Source organism: Macaca fascicularis, chromosome 8 (genome assembly GCF_037993035.2).
Source record: "Macaca fascicularis isolate 582-1 chromosome 8, T2T-MFA8v1.1".
Lineage (NCBI taxonomy): Eukaryota > Metazoa > Chordata > Mammalia > Primates > Cercopithecidae > Macaca > Macaca fascicularis.
In genome coordinates this window covers 60,394,094-60,414,480 of record NC_088382.1, presented here as the reverse complement: position 1 = coordinate 60,414,480, position 20,387 = coordinate 60,394,094, and the positions used below count along the sequence as shown (strand labels likewise).

The following is a 20,387-nucleotide window of genomic DNA, read 5'->3' as shown; positions in this document are numbered from 1 at the left end:
GGTAAAACTGACCATGCACATATCCCACGACTGTCAACCCTATTCCCAGAGCATCCCATCACCGTATGCATGGCCATTATGATGGCATTGTTTGAAATAGCCATAGACTGGAAACAAGACAGTTGCCTTTATTGGCTAGTGGTCCTCCTGTAGTTTTAGAAAGGTATAGTCGCCACAATCCCTTCTTATGTTTCAAAGCAAAGTCTACTCTGTGCAAGGATACTTCGATCTGAAGGGTCATTTACATAAGAACAATTTTGTGTGTTCACGTGCTGGTGACAGAGTTATGTATTTCTGCTTGACCATTTGTATATTCGACTCCCGATCTCCCTTAGGACTTCTGAAATGCCTCAACATGGCATGAACAATTGTGGACTGAGGAGAGAATTAACACAAGGGTATGGATGATGACAAGTACTTTTTCTAAAACAATTATTATTAATTATACCTAGATTGATATTCAGTAAGCTGAGGTTTATGGTTTTGTATATTTTGTTAGACTATATTTCTCATAGAATTATTAATAACAGGGAGAAAGAATTGTTTAGGTTATTAAAGAGTTAAAATAATGCAAAGATAGCTACAATAAAGAGACACAGGAATGTGGAAGGAAGAAACGGTTGTAGTGGAAAGAGAGAAAATGCAGAGAAGCCATTTCTAATAATACAGACCAGGCTCTACCTAATGTGAGATAACGGCAATCTTCTGACTCTTCTGACTGTTTCCTTCAGTCTCTATGCTAACTCTTTCGTCCTAGCCTACTACTCCTCAAACCTTCCTAACTGTAATTCTAAGATCTCTAAAGGTAAACCAATAATGCTGTCTTGAATTCCAGTATTATATTAGTCCAGAACGATTTTACTTAAATATATTTAGCGATTATATGCTAACTACTTGTTTTCATTTGCTTAAGTACTGTAGGGATTTATGATGCTTATTAATGGAAATCTATGCAAATTATTGAACCATAAATTGGGCTAGAACTCTCAATTTTCTTTCAATAAGTATTCCAAAATTGCTTTCATAATGAATGTCTCATTCTGAGAAGAACACTAAACAATTGATGTGAAGTTACATATATAATTGAAGGATTTTATAACGCCTGATAAACCCTGGCTAGGTATTCCTTGAATCGTCACTTACATTGTGCTTTGTGAGATTTGAAATATTAGTTGCTATTGCTTGTAGCCAGTCAACGCAGTCTTCAGCAGAGAGGCTCTGAATAATCCCACTGCAGACCCCATCCACAGCAATGACTTGAAAGGCATTCTGCCTGCAGAAGTTGAGAACAAATCAGATCAAAACATACTGTCATTGATCTATTTGCAACTCATAATAGTATCTGTTGAAAAGCTTATCTTTGAAACAATATAAATATCAGCCTCCAAATTCATATTTGGTTGCCTGACTTTATAAACATCTCTGTTTTAAATGAAACACTGAAGATAGACCCAAATGACATACAATTTCAATTTAGTAGGAAGCATCTTTAGATTCAGGTAACTATGGAGAAACTTTGACTTCTAAAACATACAATATGTAAATGAAAGAGAATCTAAGAAATTTTAGATGCATTATTTTCCCAGTTTGCTATAACATTATGCATAGTTTACTTATTATTTAGGCTACCTTTGTCTCCTCTTAACATTTGTCAATGCATTTTCTGACTTAGAAAGATCGCAAACACAGGCAATAAAACATTCAGTGTGACATTAAAAAGTCACTTGATAACGTGAGTGGCAGCACTTTATCCATTGTTCTCCACCCTCATTCTCAGTCTGTTCATCTTCTCAAAGATGATTTGGAACAAGAGATTCATACCTCCTTTCCAGGTCTAAATGATCATGCTCTCCATTTGCATGGATGCTGAAAATTTCATTAACATTAAACTTTTTTCTTAAAATGTTATGATCAGTCTAAGCATTCTGAAAGTATATTATTGACTTTTGTTTTTGTTGTCATAGACAATTAAATGATGCTTTTTAAAATTGTTCACAAAAGTGCTATTGAATTTAAAAGTGTGCCCTATAGTTTCAGTGACTTCCTTACTTCCAGATATTTTAATATTTTGATATAAACTTAATGGACAGGAATATATAAAATCCCAAAATGGATGGAAGCCAGCCAAAGTCTCATGCTTAAGAATTACTTCATTGTGCAACATGATACACAAACTATATTTCAATTCCAGTCAATTATAAATAGAAAACTTCTGCAATTCAGTATTCAAAGCTATGTAAAATGTATAAATTTATATGTTTTCTCCAAACAAACACCTTTCCTGGCTCTTCTACTAGACATTTGTGGATATAAAACATGAGTTTAATCCCCAAACAAAGAAAATCCGATAGAGCATGTCTGACTTAGGTCTCCTGCTAGATTTATGCCACTCTGCCTTCCTGTCTCAGAACTGGGCACACGGTAAGGCCTTGGGCATTCACGACTCTGAGGGTTCAAAATATCAATATTTTTAGAGAAACTGGTTCTCATATTTTGGACACAGCACTTTATAATGAAAACAGGGATGTGCTCAGATATACGTTTTTGCTTTCTTTTAAAAATACATTAAAAGAATTTCAGAAGTATAACTGTTGTGCATTTCTTTGAAATAAAGTTAGTTTGATTTTGTGACAGTGTACACATTGAATGAAAATAATGTTATAATTTCACACGATATTTTTAGCTTTCATTCTGATGTTTAACAGCAAGTAAGATGTTTAAAGTATTCAGACAGAAGTTTAACCATCCATAGAAAATGAGAAATAATTGGAGTTTAGTAATACATATTTCTTTCTGCTCACCGGTTGTAATCACTGCTTCATTTACCATAAATTAAAGCATATCTTGATCATATTTGTCTTCTCTGCTTTAAATGAATAACAGCAGCTAGATATCTTTAGCTAATAAAAATCAGTACACTTAGATCAAATCTTCAATCTATGTAATTACGGATGCTACATAGTCCCTACATAGAATAATTGAGGGGCTGATCTTTTATGAAACTAGACTTGTAAGTTAATACATATCAATTTGTACGTTCTGTCTCAACCTTTCAAATATGGAAACTCTTTCATGAACATAAGTGAAACACTTGAACAGTTTATTTGATTACATATGACCACTGATAGAATAAGTTGATCATAAAAATTACAGTTATCTGGGGCCTCTATTACTAAGTAAAGAAGGTTATTAGTAAACTAGCTCACTTAGTTGTGCCTCAATTTCATCTAAAGTGAGAAGAATTTACTGTACAGATTTAACAAGTATTTTCTGAATAACTGGTGGATCTAAATACTTTAATATATGGATGAAGTTCTATGTATAATATTCCCCTGAATAATCTATCAATATGGTCTTGGTTGCAATATTTCAGTGTTAAAAGAAAACGTACCCACATAGAATTATTGTCTCATCAAGCACTAGGGAAAAACTGCAGTGCTTTTGTTTTTATTTGTAGCTTTTAGAAAATGTAATTCTAGATAAACAATAAGAGTTAATATTTATTATGGAATCAATAGACTCCATTACCCATTAATTTAGCATTGTGAGACATTAAACTTTTACAGCATTAACAGTAACCTTATGGATACCCAGACAAAACTATGTGTCTTAGTCTTAGTTATATATATATATACACACACGCAAAAATTACATCACTGAAGAGTTAGTCCGAAGTTTTTTGTTCAGGCTTATTTTTCCACTGTCCACTTATACAGTTTTCTAAAGATTCTTGGTAACTCTTCTGGCAGTAAAAAGTAATTTCAAATGTTGCTCAATTTCAAAGTAGGTTTATTCATTTAAAATACAAATTTAGTCTTCCTTGAATGAAAAGTATACTGCTCACTATATAAATTCATGAATAATTTTCAACCTAACATAAGCGATCAAATAAATATACATCATTTCTAATTAATACAGTTTGTGATTCCTGTTTTGATTCATTGTTGATTTTACCCCACAAGAGGATATGTACTTTTATGCCACAGAGACTAAAATGTAAAAGTTTGGAGTGGCTGGAATGAGCATGAGTTCTGGGAGCTCACCATGGAAAAACAGGCAGACTCAGAATGAGGTGGGCTTAAAGTCTGCAAGGAACCACTGCAGAACTCCACCTAGAGGACCACAATGGCTAGATTTGTGTGGCTTGGGTGGTCCTGTTAGACCAGCGAGGGAAGGACTCTCACTGGTAAAACTTGAAGTGATATGAAACTGAAATAAACCTATATTAGTGAGAGTGAAGATGAAGCAATTTAGTTCACTTAGTTGTGCCCCAATTTCCCCTAAAAAATGAGAACGATTTACAGATTTAACAGGGATCTCGGTACTTTCACATATGGTTGAAGTTCTACGTATAATTTCCCCCTTAAAGGCATTAGAAATGACGTGATTCAATAACTGCTTTTTAAAATGAATTATGAAGGAGTGAGTAGAATCAAAACTGCTCCACCATGTTGGGTTAAGCAGTGGGATGGCTTGGCTGGGGCAGGTAAGGGAAAGCAAAACTTTTAAAGAGGAGATAATTAATCCAAAAGAAAATGTTCAAAGCATGAAAAGCATAGTATAGCCAGAGAAATATGCGTTGTCTGGCATATTGTGTGTGGATCTGAAGAGGAGGCAAGTCATGAAGTTGGTGATTGGACAAGGCAAAATCAGTGATAATTCACATATCTTGCTGCAACTTGATCCTGAGGGTCAGGGGAGCCACTGGAGACATTGAAGCACTGGAGGAAAAGGGTCATGCTTATATTTTAGAAATATCTCTCTGTGGGGTGAAGGATATGGAGAAAAAGTGAGAATAAAGTCTGAGGTATGTGAGAAGGGTATTGCAATACACAAAAGGAATTATGAGAAAAATCAGTCTCACAGAGTGGCCCCGTGTGAAGACGGAACATTGACTCATTTACTTGATTTCATTATCACTTAATTGGTGGGAGGATGCTATTCAAGGAAAGGAAGAAATAAGAAGAGGCCCCTCGGGTTTGTGACTGTAGCGTTTTACTCTGTCTTATTGAGTGTAATCCACACACAGCAGGCCTGAGTTGTTTCTTCCCTGTGTGCACTACCTTAGTTCACTGCTGTGTCTTCTCTTTAATCTTTCAGGCACAAACCTAAGCTGTTTAGGTACATCAGGAGCTTTTTCAAGTTATTTTTTGTGACTTATTTTCCAGACCTTAAATTCACTAGATGTTTCATGAGTTGAAACCACATAACTCATCATTCCCTAAAGAAGTCCTGCACTTTATGCAACAGTGTCTTTCTTCCTGGTACACTTTGTGTGAAATGCCCATCTATGCTCCTTCAACATCTCCAAGGTCCTTGCAAGTCAGTTAACACTGGGAAACTCTCTGACCCGCAGTTCCTCTAGTCGTGAAATGAAGAAGGCAACACATATTCTGCACACCTCAGGCTGTATTTTAAAGGCTATAGACTGGACTTCTTAAGAACTGAAAAATCTGTCAAAAATACCAGTTGTGTTATTTCTGCCTGTCAAAATCCATTTCAAATTTTAAGAAGTTAACTCAGGTGCCATCTCTTCCATGATATTTTCTATAACCCTTGTATTTGGAATGAATCTCTTCCACTTTAGTGCCCCTAGACTTCCTGATTCCTTTATTGCAACATTTGTTCTCTGTGGTATTAAACATGTTTGTGTAACAGCTAAATCCTGTTCGATCTTACTAAGCTGCTAGCTCCTTGAAGGAAAAGCCATATATGCTATTTTATACCTCTCATAGCATTAGCACAGTACTCGGAGACTTTAATCTGTAAGTAAGGAACAAAAACAAACAAGTCCATCTCCATTTTACTTTCACAATCCACTGCTTTTGCTAACTTGATATCTAGTGTTGTCCAAGACAGCTCCACTGTCAGACTTGAATTCTCACATTTCTGTTCTTTAACTATAACCTCTTCGTTTCCATCACCACCAAATTACCCTATTATTTTTCTGATCTTTCTTAGTCCTTCCAATTACCCTAGTAAGTGTGTTATAATAAACTGGAAAAATGAAACAAATAACGACTCTTTAGCAAGCTAATTTGCCCTAGATTGAAAGAACTATACAAAATTGATCTAGAATTTTTCAAAGGAAGTGTGGACTTTTCCAAAGAGAGTTATATATTTTAAGGGTATTATGACAGTTTCTTTTTTAATCCCCTACATAATTGTGTAAGAACAAGTGAAGAGGTTTATGCCAGAGGAAGGAATATTTGCATGACTTATGGAAAGGGTCTTAATGGTATTTAGTTGATGTTTTCTAAAAATTATTGATTGTTCCTGAGTTACATACAGACCAGTCCTTGTGGACCTCCTGACCAATCTGTGAAAGTGGAATGCAATCAGTCCAACTTCTGTATCCACTTTTGAGAACCACATGCCACATCATGATGATGAAACTGAAGGGCAACTGCCGCATCAGACGTGGGTGCTGTTTCTGTTTATGAGCATATTTGCCATTGAGTCTTCCTTCTCTGCCAGGCACAGTGGCTCATGCCTGTAATCCCAGAACTTTGGGGTGCCTACGCAGGCAGATCACTTGAGGTCATGAGTTTGAGACCAGCCTGGCCAACATGGCAAAAACCTATCTCTAATAAAAAATACAAAAATTAGCTGGCATGGTTGTGGGAGCCTGTAATCCCAGCTACTCAGGAGGCTGAGACAGGAGAATCACTTAAACCCGGGAGGCAGAGGTTGCAGTGAGCCGAAATAGTGCCACTGCACTCCAGCCTGGGTGACAGAGTGAGACTCTGTTTCAAAAAATAAAAAAGTGAGTCTTCCTTCTCAATTAGTAACGCATGCCATGGAATGCTTAAATGTTATATTCCCCTTTCCCCCGCATCACATTTTTATGAATATACTCTTACACATTGTGCTCCTTTCTCTACTGTCATTATCTTTCTTCCTATAAACTATTTTTTATCAATTAGCTTCTACAATTATTCTACCCAAAGTCACCCCCAAATTAATCACTGTTCCTCAGTTCTTTCAGTATTTCTTTTCTGTAGTTGATACAATCAACTGTTTCTTCTCCTTAAAACCTTGATTGAAATAGCTTCTATGACATCCTTACGTCATAGTTTTTTTATGCCTATCTACTTTTTTCTGTTTCACACATTCACTAATTGTGCTTCCTCCTCAGATCCCCTAAAATATACATTCCTGAAGCTTCCCCTCCTTCAATGAACAGCCATGAATTCAGTATTTACTATAAGCCAGATCCATATTTGGCTTTATTGTTACAGACCCATTTGCTAAGATTGCTGTGTTATTAAAAGCACAATTTTTATAACCACTAAACTTGCCTACTGTTTAGATACTAAACTTCATCCACCAGTGTCAAACCTGTCACCATCTGAAACGTCTTCATCTCAAGGTAAACAGCGTGTGCACTCTAGGAGAAAACTAGAAATTCTACTGTCATTTGAGAACTTTTAAAGTCCAAAAGCCTACTTTCAATATTGTTGATTTTCATAGTGTTTAAAAAGCATGCAGTAGATGATAATTCTACCTAAGGAAAAAACTAAGACATTAACTTTTTTCATTAAAATTCATTTAATAAATATTTGTTGAGTACTTTCAGTCATAAAGTATGCTAAACACTGAGAGTGCTCCTCAAAATTAAACTCTCAAATTCAAATATATATATAATATGTATATAATATTATATAAACTGACGTGCACATATTTATATGCTCATTTTGCATATAAATAAATTAAAGCTTGAAGAGATTAAAAGAACAGCCAGTTTTAACAATCTTTAACTCTTATTGTAATACCCTTGACACTGCAATATTATAACATACTTCAAAATTTAAAGCAGATATTTATATCTGAATCAGGGTCATTACATTATGATAAATGTAAACTATGTTATTACTGATAAAAATATCATGATTGATAAAAATATCATGATAAAATATCACTGATAAAAATATCATGACTGATAAAAATATCAAAACATGATAAAAATATGTTTTAATTTATACATACACAATAGTACATGACTGTAACACAACTTGATTGCAATTAAAGTTAAAATCATGAGCTATGGCAAAAAAGCCACCAAGAAATAATATCCTAAGTTTGAGCCAAGCTAAATAATTTTATTTATTTGTAATCATGGGCAGCGCTATTCATAATAGTCAAAATATGAAATCAACCTAAGTGTCTATCAGTGGATGAATGGCTAAAGAAGTGTAGTATACATATATTACATTCATATGTACATATACATATATATGCAATAGTATATTATTCATCTATAAATCTAGTGTAAATCACTTATTTATCTTTTCTTGCCCCCTGATCCCTCACTGAATCTACTACTACTAGTCCGTGAGCTTTTTCAGAGAAAGAATCAAACGCAATGTCTCCCACTTACAGATATTAAATCAATATTGATTGAGTGAATGAGTAAACAATAAATTAGCTCTTGAATGTGAATCTCTATGAAATCCATTCTGAATAGTGCTATGTTTGTAACTGCTTATTGCTGTCATGTGTATTGAGTGTAATTAATTCAGCTGATGAAGCTGTTGATGTGCTGAATGCCATAAAAATGAAAATGTAAGGAGTCATCTGGACCCATTCAGACAATTTCTTTCTTGCCAGAAATTTCTCTAGCTAAATGTCTTCAAATAATATAACTGCATTTTTTAAAATAAAAATGAAAATAAATATACACTTTTAAAAAATATGCATTCTCTTAATAGAAACATTAAGAGAGCTCTTAAGGCAGAAGGAAAATAGAACCAAAAGAAAGAAATGAGAAGAAAGATTAAAAGTAGAATATGTTTGAATAGTTACATGAAAGCAATAATATATTTTGAAGTATCTAATTTACATTTTTTAAGTATATCAAAAATATGCTGAAACAGAAGGAAAAACAAAAGAATTAAAGTGTCTTAAAGTTCCAACATTTTCTGAAATTGATATAAATTGTGTTAAACTGTAATAGTTATACACATATGGTTCTATATCTATGATAATGTTTAGGCAATAACTTAAACTATAACAAAAAGATGAATATATGAAAATTGAATAGAGGCAGTATTAAATAATAAACATCTCTAATTATTACAAGAGGTAAAGAAATAAAACAGCACAAAAACTAGTGTGTTGAGCAAAAGGACTTTGAGATATATGTATATCTCAACAGTATAAAATCTAACAAATCAGTTTCAAAATGGTCAAAAGACATGAACAGACACTTCAGTAAGAAAGAAATACTGACGGTGAATAAGTACATAAAAAGATGCTCAACGTCACTATAATATGCAAATCAAGGCCACTGGGACATGTCACTACATACCCATTAAAGTGGTTCAGCAAAGCAACAACACTAAATGTGGCAGAGATGTGGAGAAACAATCATTCCTACATTGTTGGTGGGAGTGTAAAATTGGACAATCACTCTAGAGAGCAATTTGACTGCATCTTAAAAGACTAAAATACTATTGTAATATAACCCATTCATTGCACTTTTTAGCATTTATCAGAAGAAATGGAAATGTATGCTCCCAAAAGATCTATATACAAATATTCATAGCATCCTTATTTAGAATAGTCAAAAACTGGAAGCAACCTAGATGTTTTGCCAAGGTTGAATTTTTTAAATGTACTACATCTATACCATAGGATATCACTCAGAAATGAAAGGGAATGAACAACTGAGAAAAAAAAAAAAAAAAAACACTACTTGGAAGAATCTCCAGGAAATTATCTTGTGGGAGAGAACAACAACAGCAACAACAACAAAACAGACACATAGACCAATGGAGCAGAATAGAGACCCCAGAAATCAATTCTCTCATTTACAGCCAACTCAGATTCAACAAAGGTGGCAAGATTGGAGAAAGGGCAGTCTCTTCAATAAACGTTGCTGGGAAAACTGAAGACCCATATGCAGAGGAATGAAACTAGAGCCCTATCCCTCACCATACATAAAAATAAAATCAAAAGGATTAAATACTTAAATCAAAGGCCTGAAACTATGAAACTGCTGGAAGAAGACTCTGGGGAAATGCTCTGGGATATTAGTCTGGGCTAGGATGTTTTGTGTAAGACCACAAAAGCACAGCCAAAGCAAAAATAGACAAATGTTATTACATCAAACAAAAAAGCTTCTGCACCACAAAAGAAAAAATAAAGTGAGAGACAACCTACAGAATGGGAAAAAAATATTTTCAAATGACTCATCTGACAAAAAGTTACTGAACAGAATATATAAGGCACTCAAACAACTCAATTAAAAAATCTGATTTAAAAATGGGCAAAAGATTTGGACATTTCTCAAAAGAAGACATAAGCATGGTCAACAGGTATAAGAAAAACTGCTCAACATCACTAATCATCACAGACATGCAAACAGAGTGCAATTCATTCAGCTGATGAAGCTGTTGATGAGATATCTCACCCCATTTAAAATGGCTTATATATGAAAGACAGGCAATAACAACTGCTGCTGAGGATACGGAGAAAGAGGAACCCTTATACACAGTTGGTGAAAATGTAAATTAGAACACTTCACTACTTCAGAACAGTATGGAGTTTTTCAGTTCTCAAAAAACTGAAAATAAGACTATCACACAGTCCAGCAATTTCAGTAGTGGGTATATATTTTAAAAGAAGGAAATCAATGTATTGAAAGATGTCTGTGCTCCTATGTTTATTGCAACAATATTCATAATAGTCAAAATGTGAAATCAACCTAAGTGTTTATCAGTGGATGAATGGCTAAAGAAAGTGTAGTATACATTTGGGTCAGGCACGGTGGCTTACACCTTTAATCTCAGTACTTTAGGAGGCCGAGGCGGATGGATCATTTGAGATCAGAAATTCCAGACCAGGCTGGCCAACATGACAAAACACCATCTCTACTAAAAATACAAAAAAGTAGCTGGGCGTGGTGGGGTGCTACTGTAATACCAGCTACTCGGGAGGCTGAAGCAGAAGAATTGCTTGAACCGAGGGGCGGAGGTTGCAGTGAGCCAAGATCGTGCCACTGCACTCCAGCCTGGGCAACAAGACTGAAACTCCATCTCAAAAAAAAAAAAAAAAAGAAAGAAAGTGTAGTATACATATATTTTGTATATATATGCAATAAATATTATTCCTCCATTAAATATTATATTCAATGCAATAAAATATTATTTTATTAATATTAAATATAAAATATTATTGCATTTATATTTAATATTTTATTAATATTAAATATAAAATATTATTGCAATAAAATATTATTCCTCCATTAAAAAAAGAATGCAACTCTGTCATTTGCAGCAACATGGATAGAATTAGAGGTCATTATACTGAGTGAAATAATCCAGGCACAAAAAGATAAGTATTCCATCTTCTCACTCATATTTAAGTGAGAGCTAGAAAAGTTGATTTCATTGAGATAGATAGTAGATTGTTTGTTAACAGAGACCAGGAAAGTTAGAAGGGAAAGAAAATGAAGAGAAGCTGATTGATGAATACAAACATATAGTTTAATATAAGAAATAGGACCTAGTATTAAATAGTTTAGTAAGGTGACTGTAGTTTATAATAATCTATTGTATATTTTTTAAAATAGCTAGAAAAGAAGGATTTGAATACTTCTCATATAAAGAAAAGACAAATATGAAGATGATGGATATTGTAAGTATACTAACTCAATTTTTACAATTCTATGAATGTGTTAAATGATCACGTGTGTTCTAAAACTATGCATCTATTATGCATCAAAAAATTGAATTAAATAAGGTTATATAGTATCGTATATAATGTTCTCAATAAGATGAAATAACAGGCAAAGAACAGGTTATTAGTTGTCAGATTAGAAATGTGGTGAGGGAGGAGGGCAGGAGGGATGCTGGTGTAGTTATGGAAGAACTACAGAATACCTACAATGATGGAACTGTTCATACAAAACTTGGCTGCATTGGAGGATGCAGGAACATGCATATGTGACAAAATTTCACAGAAATAAACACGCGTGCGTGCGCGCACACACACACACACAAAGAGGTAAAATCTGTGTGGTGACGGAGCCTCCCTCATTGCTAGCACAGCAGTCTGTGATCTAACCGCAAGGCAGCAGTGACGCTGGGGGAGGGGCACCCGCCATTGCTGAGGCTTAAGTAGGTAAACAAAGCCCCTGGGAAGCTCGAACTGGGTGGAGCTCACAGCAGCTCAAGGAAACCTGCCCATCTCTGTAGACTCCACCTCTGGGGACAGGGCACAGCTAAACAACAACAAAAGCAGCAGAAACCTCTGCAGACACAAACGACTCTGTCTGAAAGCTTTGGAGAGAGCAGTGGATCTCCCAACATGGAGGTTGAGATCTGAGAAGGGACAGACTGCCTGTTCAAGTGGGTCCCTGTCCCCTGAGTAGCCTAACTGGGAGACATCCCCCACTAGGGTCAGTCTGACACCCCACACCTCACAGGGTGGAGTACACGCCTGAGAGGAAGCTTCCAAAGCAAGAATCAGACAGGTACACTGGCTGTTCAGCAATATTCTATCTTCTGCAGCCTCTGCTGCTGATACCCAGGCAAACAGGGTCTGGAGTGGACCTCAAGCAATCTCCAACAGACCTACAGCTGAGGGTCCTGTTAGAAGGAAAACTATCAAACAGGAAGGACACCTACACCAAAACCCCATCAGTACGTCACCATCATCAAAGACCAGAGGCAGATAAAACCACAAAGATGGGGAAAAAGCAAGGGCAGAAAAGCAGGAAATTCAAAAAATAAGAGCACATCTCCCCCGGCAAAGGAGAGCAGCTCATCGCCAGCAACAGATCAAAGCTGGACGGAGAATGACTTTGACGAGATGAGAGAAGAAGGCTTCAGTCCATCAAACTTCTCAGACCTAAAGGAGGAATTATGTACCCAGCCCAAAGAAACTAAAAATCTTGAAAAAAAAGTGGAAGAATTGATAGCTAGAGTAATTAATGCAGAGAAGGTTATAAACGAAATGAAAGAGATGAAAACCATGACACGAGAAATACATGACAAATGCACAAGCTTCAGTAACTGACTCGATCAACTGGAAGAAAGAGTATCAGCGATTGAGGATCAAATGAATGAAATGAAGCGAGAAGAGAAACCAAAAGAAAAAAGAAGAAAAAGAAATGAACAAAGCCTGCAAGAAGTATGGGATTATGTAAAAAGACCAAATCTACGTCTGATTGGGGTGCCTGAAAGTGAGGGGGAAAATGGAACCAAGTTGGAAAACACTCTTCAGGATATCATCCAGGAGAACTTGCCCAACCTAGGAGGGCAGGCCAACATTCAATCCAGGAAATACAGAGAACGCCACAAAGATACTCCTCGAGAAGAGCAACTCCAAGACACATAATTGCCAGATTCACCAAAGTTGAAATGAAGGAAAAAATCTTAAGGGCAGCCAGAGAGAAAGGTCGGGTTACCCACAAAGGGAACCCCATCAGACTAACAGCAGATCTCTCAGCAGAAACTCTCCAAGCCAGAAGAGAGTGGGAGCCAATATTCAACATTCTTAAAGAAAAGAATTTTCAACCCAGAATTTCATATCCAGCCAAACTAAGTTTCATAAGTGAAGGAGAAATAAAATCCTTTACAGATAAGCAAATGCTTAGAGATTTTGTCACGACTAGGCCTGCCTTACAAGAGACCCTGAAGGAAGCACTAAACATGGAAAGGAACAACCGGTACCAGCCATTGCAAAAACATGCCAAAATGTAAAGACATCAAGGCTAGGAAGAAACTGCATCAACTAATGAGCAAAATAACCAGTTAATATCATAATGGCAGGATCAAGTTCACACATAACAATATTAACCTTAAATGTAAATGGACTAAATGCTCCAATTAAAAGACACAGACTGGCAAACTGGATAAAGAGTCAAGACCCATCAGTCTGCAGCATTCAGGAGACCCATCTCACATGCTGAGACATACATAGGCTCAAAATAAAGGGATGGAGGAAGATTTACCAAGCAAATGAAGAACACAAAAAAGCAAGGGTTGCAATACTAGTCTCTGATAAAATAGACTTTAAACCATCAAAGATCAAAAGAGACAAAGAAGGCCATTACATAATGGTAAAGGGATCAATTCAACAGGAAGAGCTAACTATCCTAAATGTATATGCACCCAATACAGGAGCACCCAGATTCATAAAGCAAGTCCTTAGAGACTTACAAAGAGACTTAAACTCCCATACAATAATAATGGGAGACTTCAACACCCCACTGTCAACATTAGACAGATCAACGAGACAGAAAGTTAACAAGGATATCCAGGAATTGAACTCATCTCTGCAGCAAGCAGACCTAATAGACATCTACAGAACTCTCCACCCCAAATCAACAGAATATACATTCTTCTCAGCACCACATCTCACTTATTCCAAAATTGACCACATAATTGGAAGTAAAGCACTCCTCAGCAAATGTACAAGAACAGAAATTATAACAAACTGTCTCACAGACCACAGTGCAATCAAACTAGAACTCAGGACTAAGAAACTCAATCCAAACCGCTCAACTACATGGAAACTGAACAACCTGCTCCTGAATGACTACTGGGTACATAATGAAATGAAAGCAGAAATAAAGATGTTCTTTGAAACCAATGAGAACAAAGATACAACATACCAGAATCTCTGGGACACATTTAAAGCAGTGTGTAGAGGGAAACTTATAGCACTAAATGCCCACAAGAGAAAGCTGGAAAGATCTAAAATTGACACTCTAACATGACAATTAGAAGAATTAGAGAAGCAAGAGCAAACACATTCGAAAGCTAGCAGAAGGCAAGAAATAACTAAGATCAGAGCAGAACTGAAGGAGATAGAGACACAAAAAACCCTCCAAAAAATCAATGAATCCAGGAGCTGGTTTTTTGAAAAGATCAACAAAATTGACAGACCGCTAGCAGGACTAATAAAAAAGAAAAGAGAGAAGAATCAAATAGATGCAATAAAAAATGATAAAGGGGATATCACCACCAACCCCACAGAAATACAAACTACCATCAGAGAATACTATAAACACCTCTACGCAAATAAACTAGACAATCTAGAAGAAATGGATAATTTCCTGGATACTTACACTCTTCCAAGACTAAACCAGGAAGAAGTTGAATCCCTGAATAGACCAATAGCAGGCTCTGAAATTGAGGCAATAATTAATAGCCTACCAACGAAAAAAAGTCCAGGACCAGATGGATTCACAGCTAAATTCTGCCAGAGGTACAAGGAGGAGCTGGTACCATTCCTTCTGAAACTATTCCAATCACTAGAAAAAGAGGGAATCCTCCCTAACTCATTTTATGAGGCCAACATCATCCTGATACCCAAGCCTGGCAGAGACACAACAAAAAAAAGAGAATTTCAGACCAATATCCCTGATGAACATCGAAGCAAAAATCCACAATAAAATACTGGCAAACTGGATTCAGCAGCACATCAAAAAGCTTATCCACCATGATCAAGTGGGCTTCATCCCTGGGATGCAAGGATGGTTCAACATTCACAAATCAGTAAACGTAATCCAGCATATAAACAGAAACAAAGACAAGAAACACATGATTATCTCAATAGATGCAGAAAAGGCTTTTGACAAAATTCAACAGCCCTTCATGCTAAAAATGCTCAATAAATTCGGTATTGATGGAACATACCTCAAAATAATAAGAGCTATTTATGACAAACCCACAGCCAATATCATACTGAATGGGCAAAAACTGGAAAAATTCCCTTTGAAAACTGGCACAAGACAGGGATGCCCTCTCTCACCACTCCTATTCAACATAGTGTTGGAAGTTCTGGCTAGGGCAATCAGGCAAGAGAAAGAAATCAAGGGTATTCCGTTAGGAAAAGAAGAAGTCAAATTGTCCCTCTTTGCAGATGACATGATTGTATATTTAGAAAACCCCATTGTCTCAGCCCAAAATCTCCTTAAGCTGATAAGAAACTTCAGCAAAGTCTCAGGATACAAAATCAATGTGCAAAAATCACAAGCATTCTTATACACCAGTAACAGACAAACAGAGAGCCAAATCATGAATGAACTTCCATTCAGAATCACTTCAAAGAGAATAAAATACCTAGGAATCCAACTTACAAGGGATGTAAAGGACCTCTTCAAGGAGAACTACAAACCACTGCTCAGTGAAATAAAAGAGGACACAAACAAATGGAAGAACATACCATGCTCATGGATAGGAAGAATCAAGATCATGAAAATGGCCATACTGCCCAAGGTAATCTTTAGATTCAATGCCATCCACATCAAGCTACCAATGAGTTTCTTCACAGAATTGGAAAAAACTGCTTTAAAGTTCATATGGAACCAAAAAAGAGCCCACATCTCCAAGACAATCCTAAGTCAAAAGAACAAAGCTGGAGGCATCACGCTACCTGACTTCAAACTATACTACAAGGCTACAGCAACCAAAACAGCATGGTACTGGTACCAAAACAGAGATATAGACCAATGGAACAGAACAGAGCCCTCAGAAATAATACCACACATCTACAGACATGTGATCTTTGACAAACCTGAGAGAAACAAGAAATGGGGAAAGGATTCCCTATTTAATAAATGGTGCTGGGAAAATTGGCTAGCCATAAGTAGAAAGCTGAAACTGGATCCTTTCCTTGCTCCTTATACGTAAATTAATTCAAGATGGATTAGAGACTTAAATGTTAGACCTAATACCATAAAAACCCTAGAGGAAAACCTAGGTAGTACCATTCAGGACATAGGCATGGGCAAAGACTTCATGTCTAAAACACCAAAAGCAACGGCAGCAACAGCCAAAATTGACAAATGTGATCTAATTAAACTAAAAAGCTTCTGCCCAGCGAAAGAAACTACCATCAGAGTGAACAGGCAACCTACAGAATGGGAGAAAATTTTTGCAATCTACTCATCTGACAAAGGGCTAATATCCAGAACCTACAAAGAACTCAAACAAATTTACAAGAAAAAAACAAACCACCCCATCAAAAAGTGGGCAAAGGATATGAACAGACAGTTCTCAAAAGAAGACATTCATACAGCCAACAGACACATGAAAAAATGCTCATCATCACTGGACATCAGAGAAATGCAAATCAAAACCACAATGAGATACCATCTCACACCAGTTAGGATGGCGATCATTAAAAAGTCAGGAAACAACAGGTGCTGGAGAGGATGTGGAGAAATAGGAACACTTTTACACTGTTGGTGGGATTGTAAACTAGTTCAACCATTATGGAAAACAGTAGTGCAATTCCTCAAGGATCTAGAACAAGATGTACCATATGACCCAGCCATCCCATTACTGGGTATATACCCAAAGGATTATAAATCATGCTGCTATAAAGACACATGCACACGTATGTTTATTGCAGCACTATTCACAATAGCAAAGACTTGGAATCAACCCAAATGTCCATCAGTGACAGACTGGATTAAGAAAATGTGGCACATATACACCATGGAATACTATGCAGCCATAAAAAAGGAGGAGTTTGTGTCCTTTGTAGGGACATGGATGCAGCTGGAAACCATCATTCTTAGCAAACTATCACAAGAACAGAAAACCAAACACCGCATGTTCTCACTCATAGGTGGGAACTGAACAATGAGATCACTTGGACTCGGGAAGGGGAACATCACACACCGGGGCCTATCATGGGGAGGGGGAAGGGGGGAGGGATTGCATTGGGAGTTATACCTGATGTAAATGACGAGTTGATGGGTGCTGATGGGTTGATGGGTGCAGCACAGCAACATGGCACAAGTATACATATGTAACAAACCTGCACGTTATGCACATGTACCCTAGAACTTAAAGTATAATAATAATAATAAATTAAAAAAAAATCTGTGTGGTGAATTTTTTCAAGTTAGTTTTCCAGTTGGGATATTGTATTATTGTTTTGCAACATGATACCATTTGGGATAATAAGCAAAGAGTAAATGAAAATAGTATTTCCCACAAGTGCATGTGAATATACATTTTTTTCAAAATAAAAGGTTAAATCATAAAAAGCTAGGATTTTCAATAGAAAAATAAGATGGTATATTCAAAATATATCTGTAATTACATTAAAAGTAAGTAGACTAATTTGATTTAATGACCAAGTTTGTTACTTTGGATTAAAAACAAAAAAGAATATTCCAAATATATGTATAATATATAGATGTGTATATATACCTATATATTAATGCAGAACGAGCACATTTTGTACAGTAAGACTAAGAACAGTTTAAATAATAGGATAGAAGAATATACAAGTAGATATTAATAAATATAAATCTGTTTTTTATTTATCCTAATAGATAGACTTAAAGGCGAGAAGTATCTCCAAAGGTATAGGACATGTCATAATAATCGGGCATCATATAACTGGAATTTATAAAAATTCTAAATCTACTTGTATCCGACAACATAATTAAATATAAACAGTAAACAGTCACTCAACAATATAGAGAAACACACAGATCTACTATCATAGTGGGACACTACCATCTTCATATAAAACCTAATACAATAAACTGGAAAAAATCGTGACTGATGCAGAGGATCAGAGCCTCTAATGAACACATATGACCTACTTGAAATATGTACAACACAGCACTAAAAAACTTACAATACTCATCCTTTATAAATACATATAGAACATTTCCCAAATTAACATATATGCTGAGTAAAATCAAGCCTCAACAATTATCAAAGGATTGAAATCATCTAGCATGAAATTATACTAAATAGAAATAGCAAAAAGATAATTAGAAAATCCACAAATATTTTGAAATTTTATGCTACACTTTTAAATAGTCCATATGTCAAAGAAGTAATTATAACAAAAATAAAACATTATCAAATGAATTTTTTAAAATATATGAATATCAACATTTGTGGATTTCCTATTTTGGCCAAGACAAAGTGACCTCATTCTTATCAGATGCTTCCTGATGCAACTAAAGAACTTCACACTTAACATGACAAAAGTATGGGAAGCCCCTGTGAGGTGAACAGGTAAGCATGAATGACTAGGGACTTCAAACTCAGGGATAAAAAAAAGTGCTAAGTCCCCTGGCTTTTCCTCCTGCATGTCCTAGACATGACCCTCTGAATCCGACCCTCTGAATCCTCCCCTCTGAATGGCTAACGGCAAGATTTTTTAAAAACATAAAGCCTCCAATGGAAACCTGTTACTCTAAAGGACTAGAGAATGGGTACACTGAAAACAAACAAAACAAAACCTTTTGGCAACACCTGCCCAAATTCAGTCAAATATCAATGGATACATTGTCTCCCTGTTCACAAGGTTTCCAGCAGGGCTTAGCAGGAAGCTGGTCTTCCATCCCACACCTTAAAGAAGCAGGCTCCAATTTCCCTGCCAGGGTAGTGTCAGTGGGGTGTCCTGGACAGCTGAACTATCATACTCACCTGCAACAACCAGACTAAACGGGCTTGTGGGAGATGGGACAAGTAAGTACTGTGCCTCCATTTCCGTGCTGACAAGTGTGGCCCAGCAAGGAGCTGGGTCTCTCCCACCATTATCACCATGGTGGAATGAGGTGGTACTTGGTGGAGCTAGTTGGCCTCTCCTATCCATCCACCTCCTTCCTTATGTCAGTAGAATTCTGTGGGGAGCTGAGCTTCTACCTCCAACCTTTAGCAACCAAGAAATGTTAATGACCCTGTCCATCTACCTTTCCAGGTGTCAGCATGGTGCAGTAGGAAACTTAACATATACACCCATGCAGTCCTCACAACAAAGAGATTGCCTGCTAAAAACAACAAGAAGAATAAGAACAACAACAAGAAAACCCAGATTAAATAGGAACCCGCATCTCAACATTTAATATCCAAAGTCTAGAATGATTTTGTTAAATCACTTGTCACATCAATATCCAGGAAAATCACAAGTTGAACAAGAAAAGAACTAATGATACTAACAATGAAATGAATGAGATATTGAAATTATCTCACAAAGATGTCACAGTAACCATCATAAAAATGCTTCAACAAGCAATTAGAAGTTTTCTTGAAACAAATAAAATTGTTTTTAAAAACTTTAAAAAAGAAGTTATTTTTAAAAGGATAAACTAGAACTGAAAAAATAAATCAAAAAAAAAATAAAATGATGAATAGGCTGAAGAGCAGAGTTAAATGACAGGAAATAAAATTTGAAAACATAAATACAGATCAATAAACTTTTCCCAAACTGTTTAACAGAAAGAAAACAGATTCTTAAAAAGTTTCTCAGTGATGTGCAGGACAATAATAAAAGGGTTAATATTTGCATCAACAGAGATCCAGAGGGAGAGAATGTAAAGTGAGGCTAAACAAGTATTTGAAGGAATAAAAGTCAAAACTTCCCTAATTTGCTGAAAGTCATAATCACACAAGTTT

At 36.0% G+C, this 20,387-nt stretch overlaps 1 protein-coding gene across 10 annotated transcripts in view; it reads right to left on the bottom strand.

The window, feature by feature from the left end:
* SNTG1 (syntrophin gamma 1) overlaps positions 1-20,387 on the bottom strand; it is an 878,369-nt gene that overhangs the window by 249,927 nt on the left and 608,055 nt on the right. For all 10 annotated transcript variants that reach the window (XM_045398223.3, XM_065519199.2, XM_005563291.5 and 7 more), the window contains one exon: positions 1,144-1,273. In XM_045398223.3, coding sequence (XP_045254158.2) covers positions 1,144-1,273 — 130 coding nt within the window. The remainder of the gene's footprint in view (positions 1-1,143; positions 1,274-20,387) is intronic.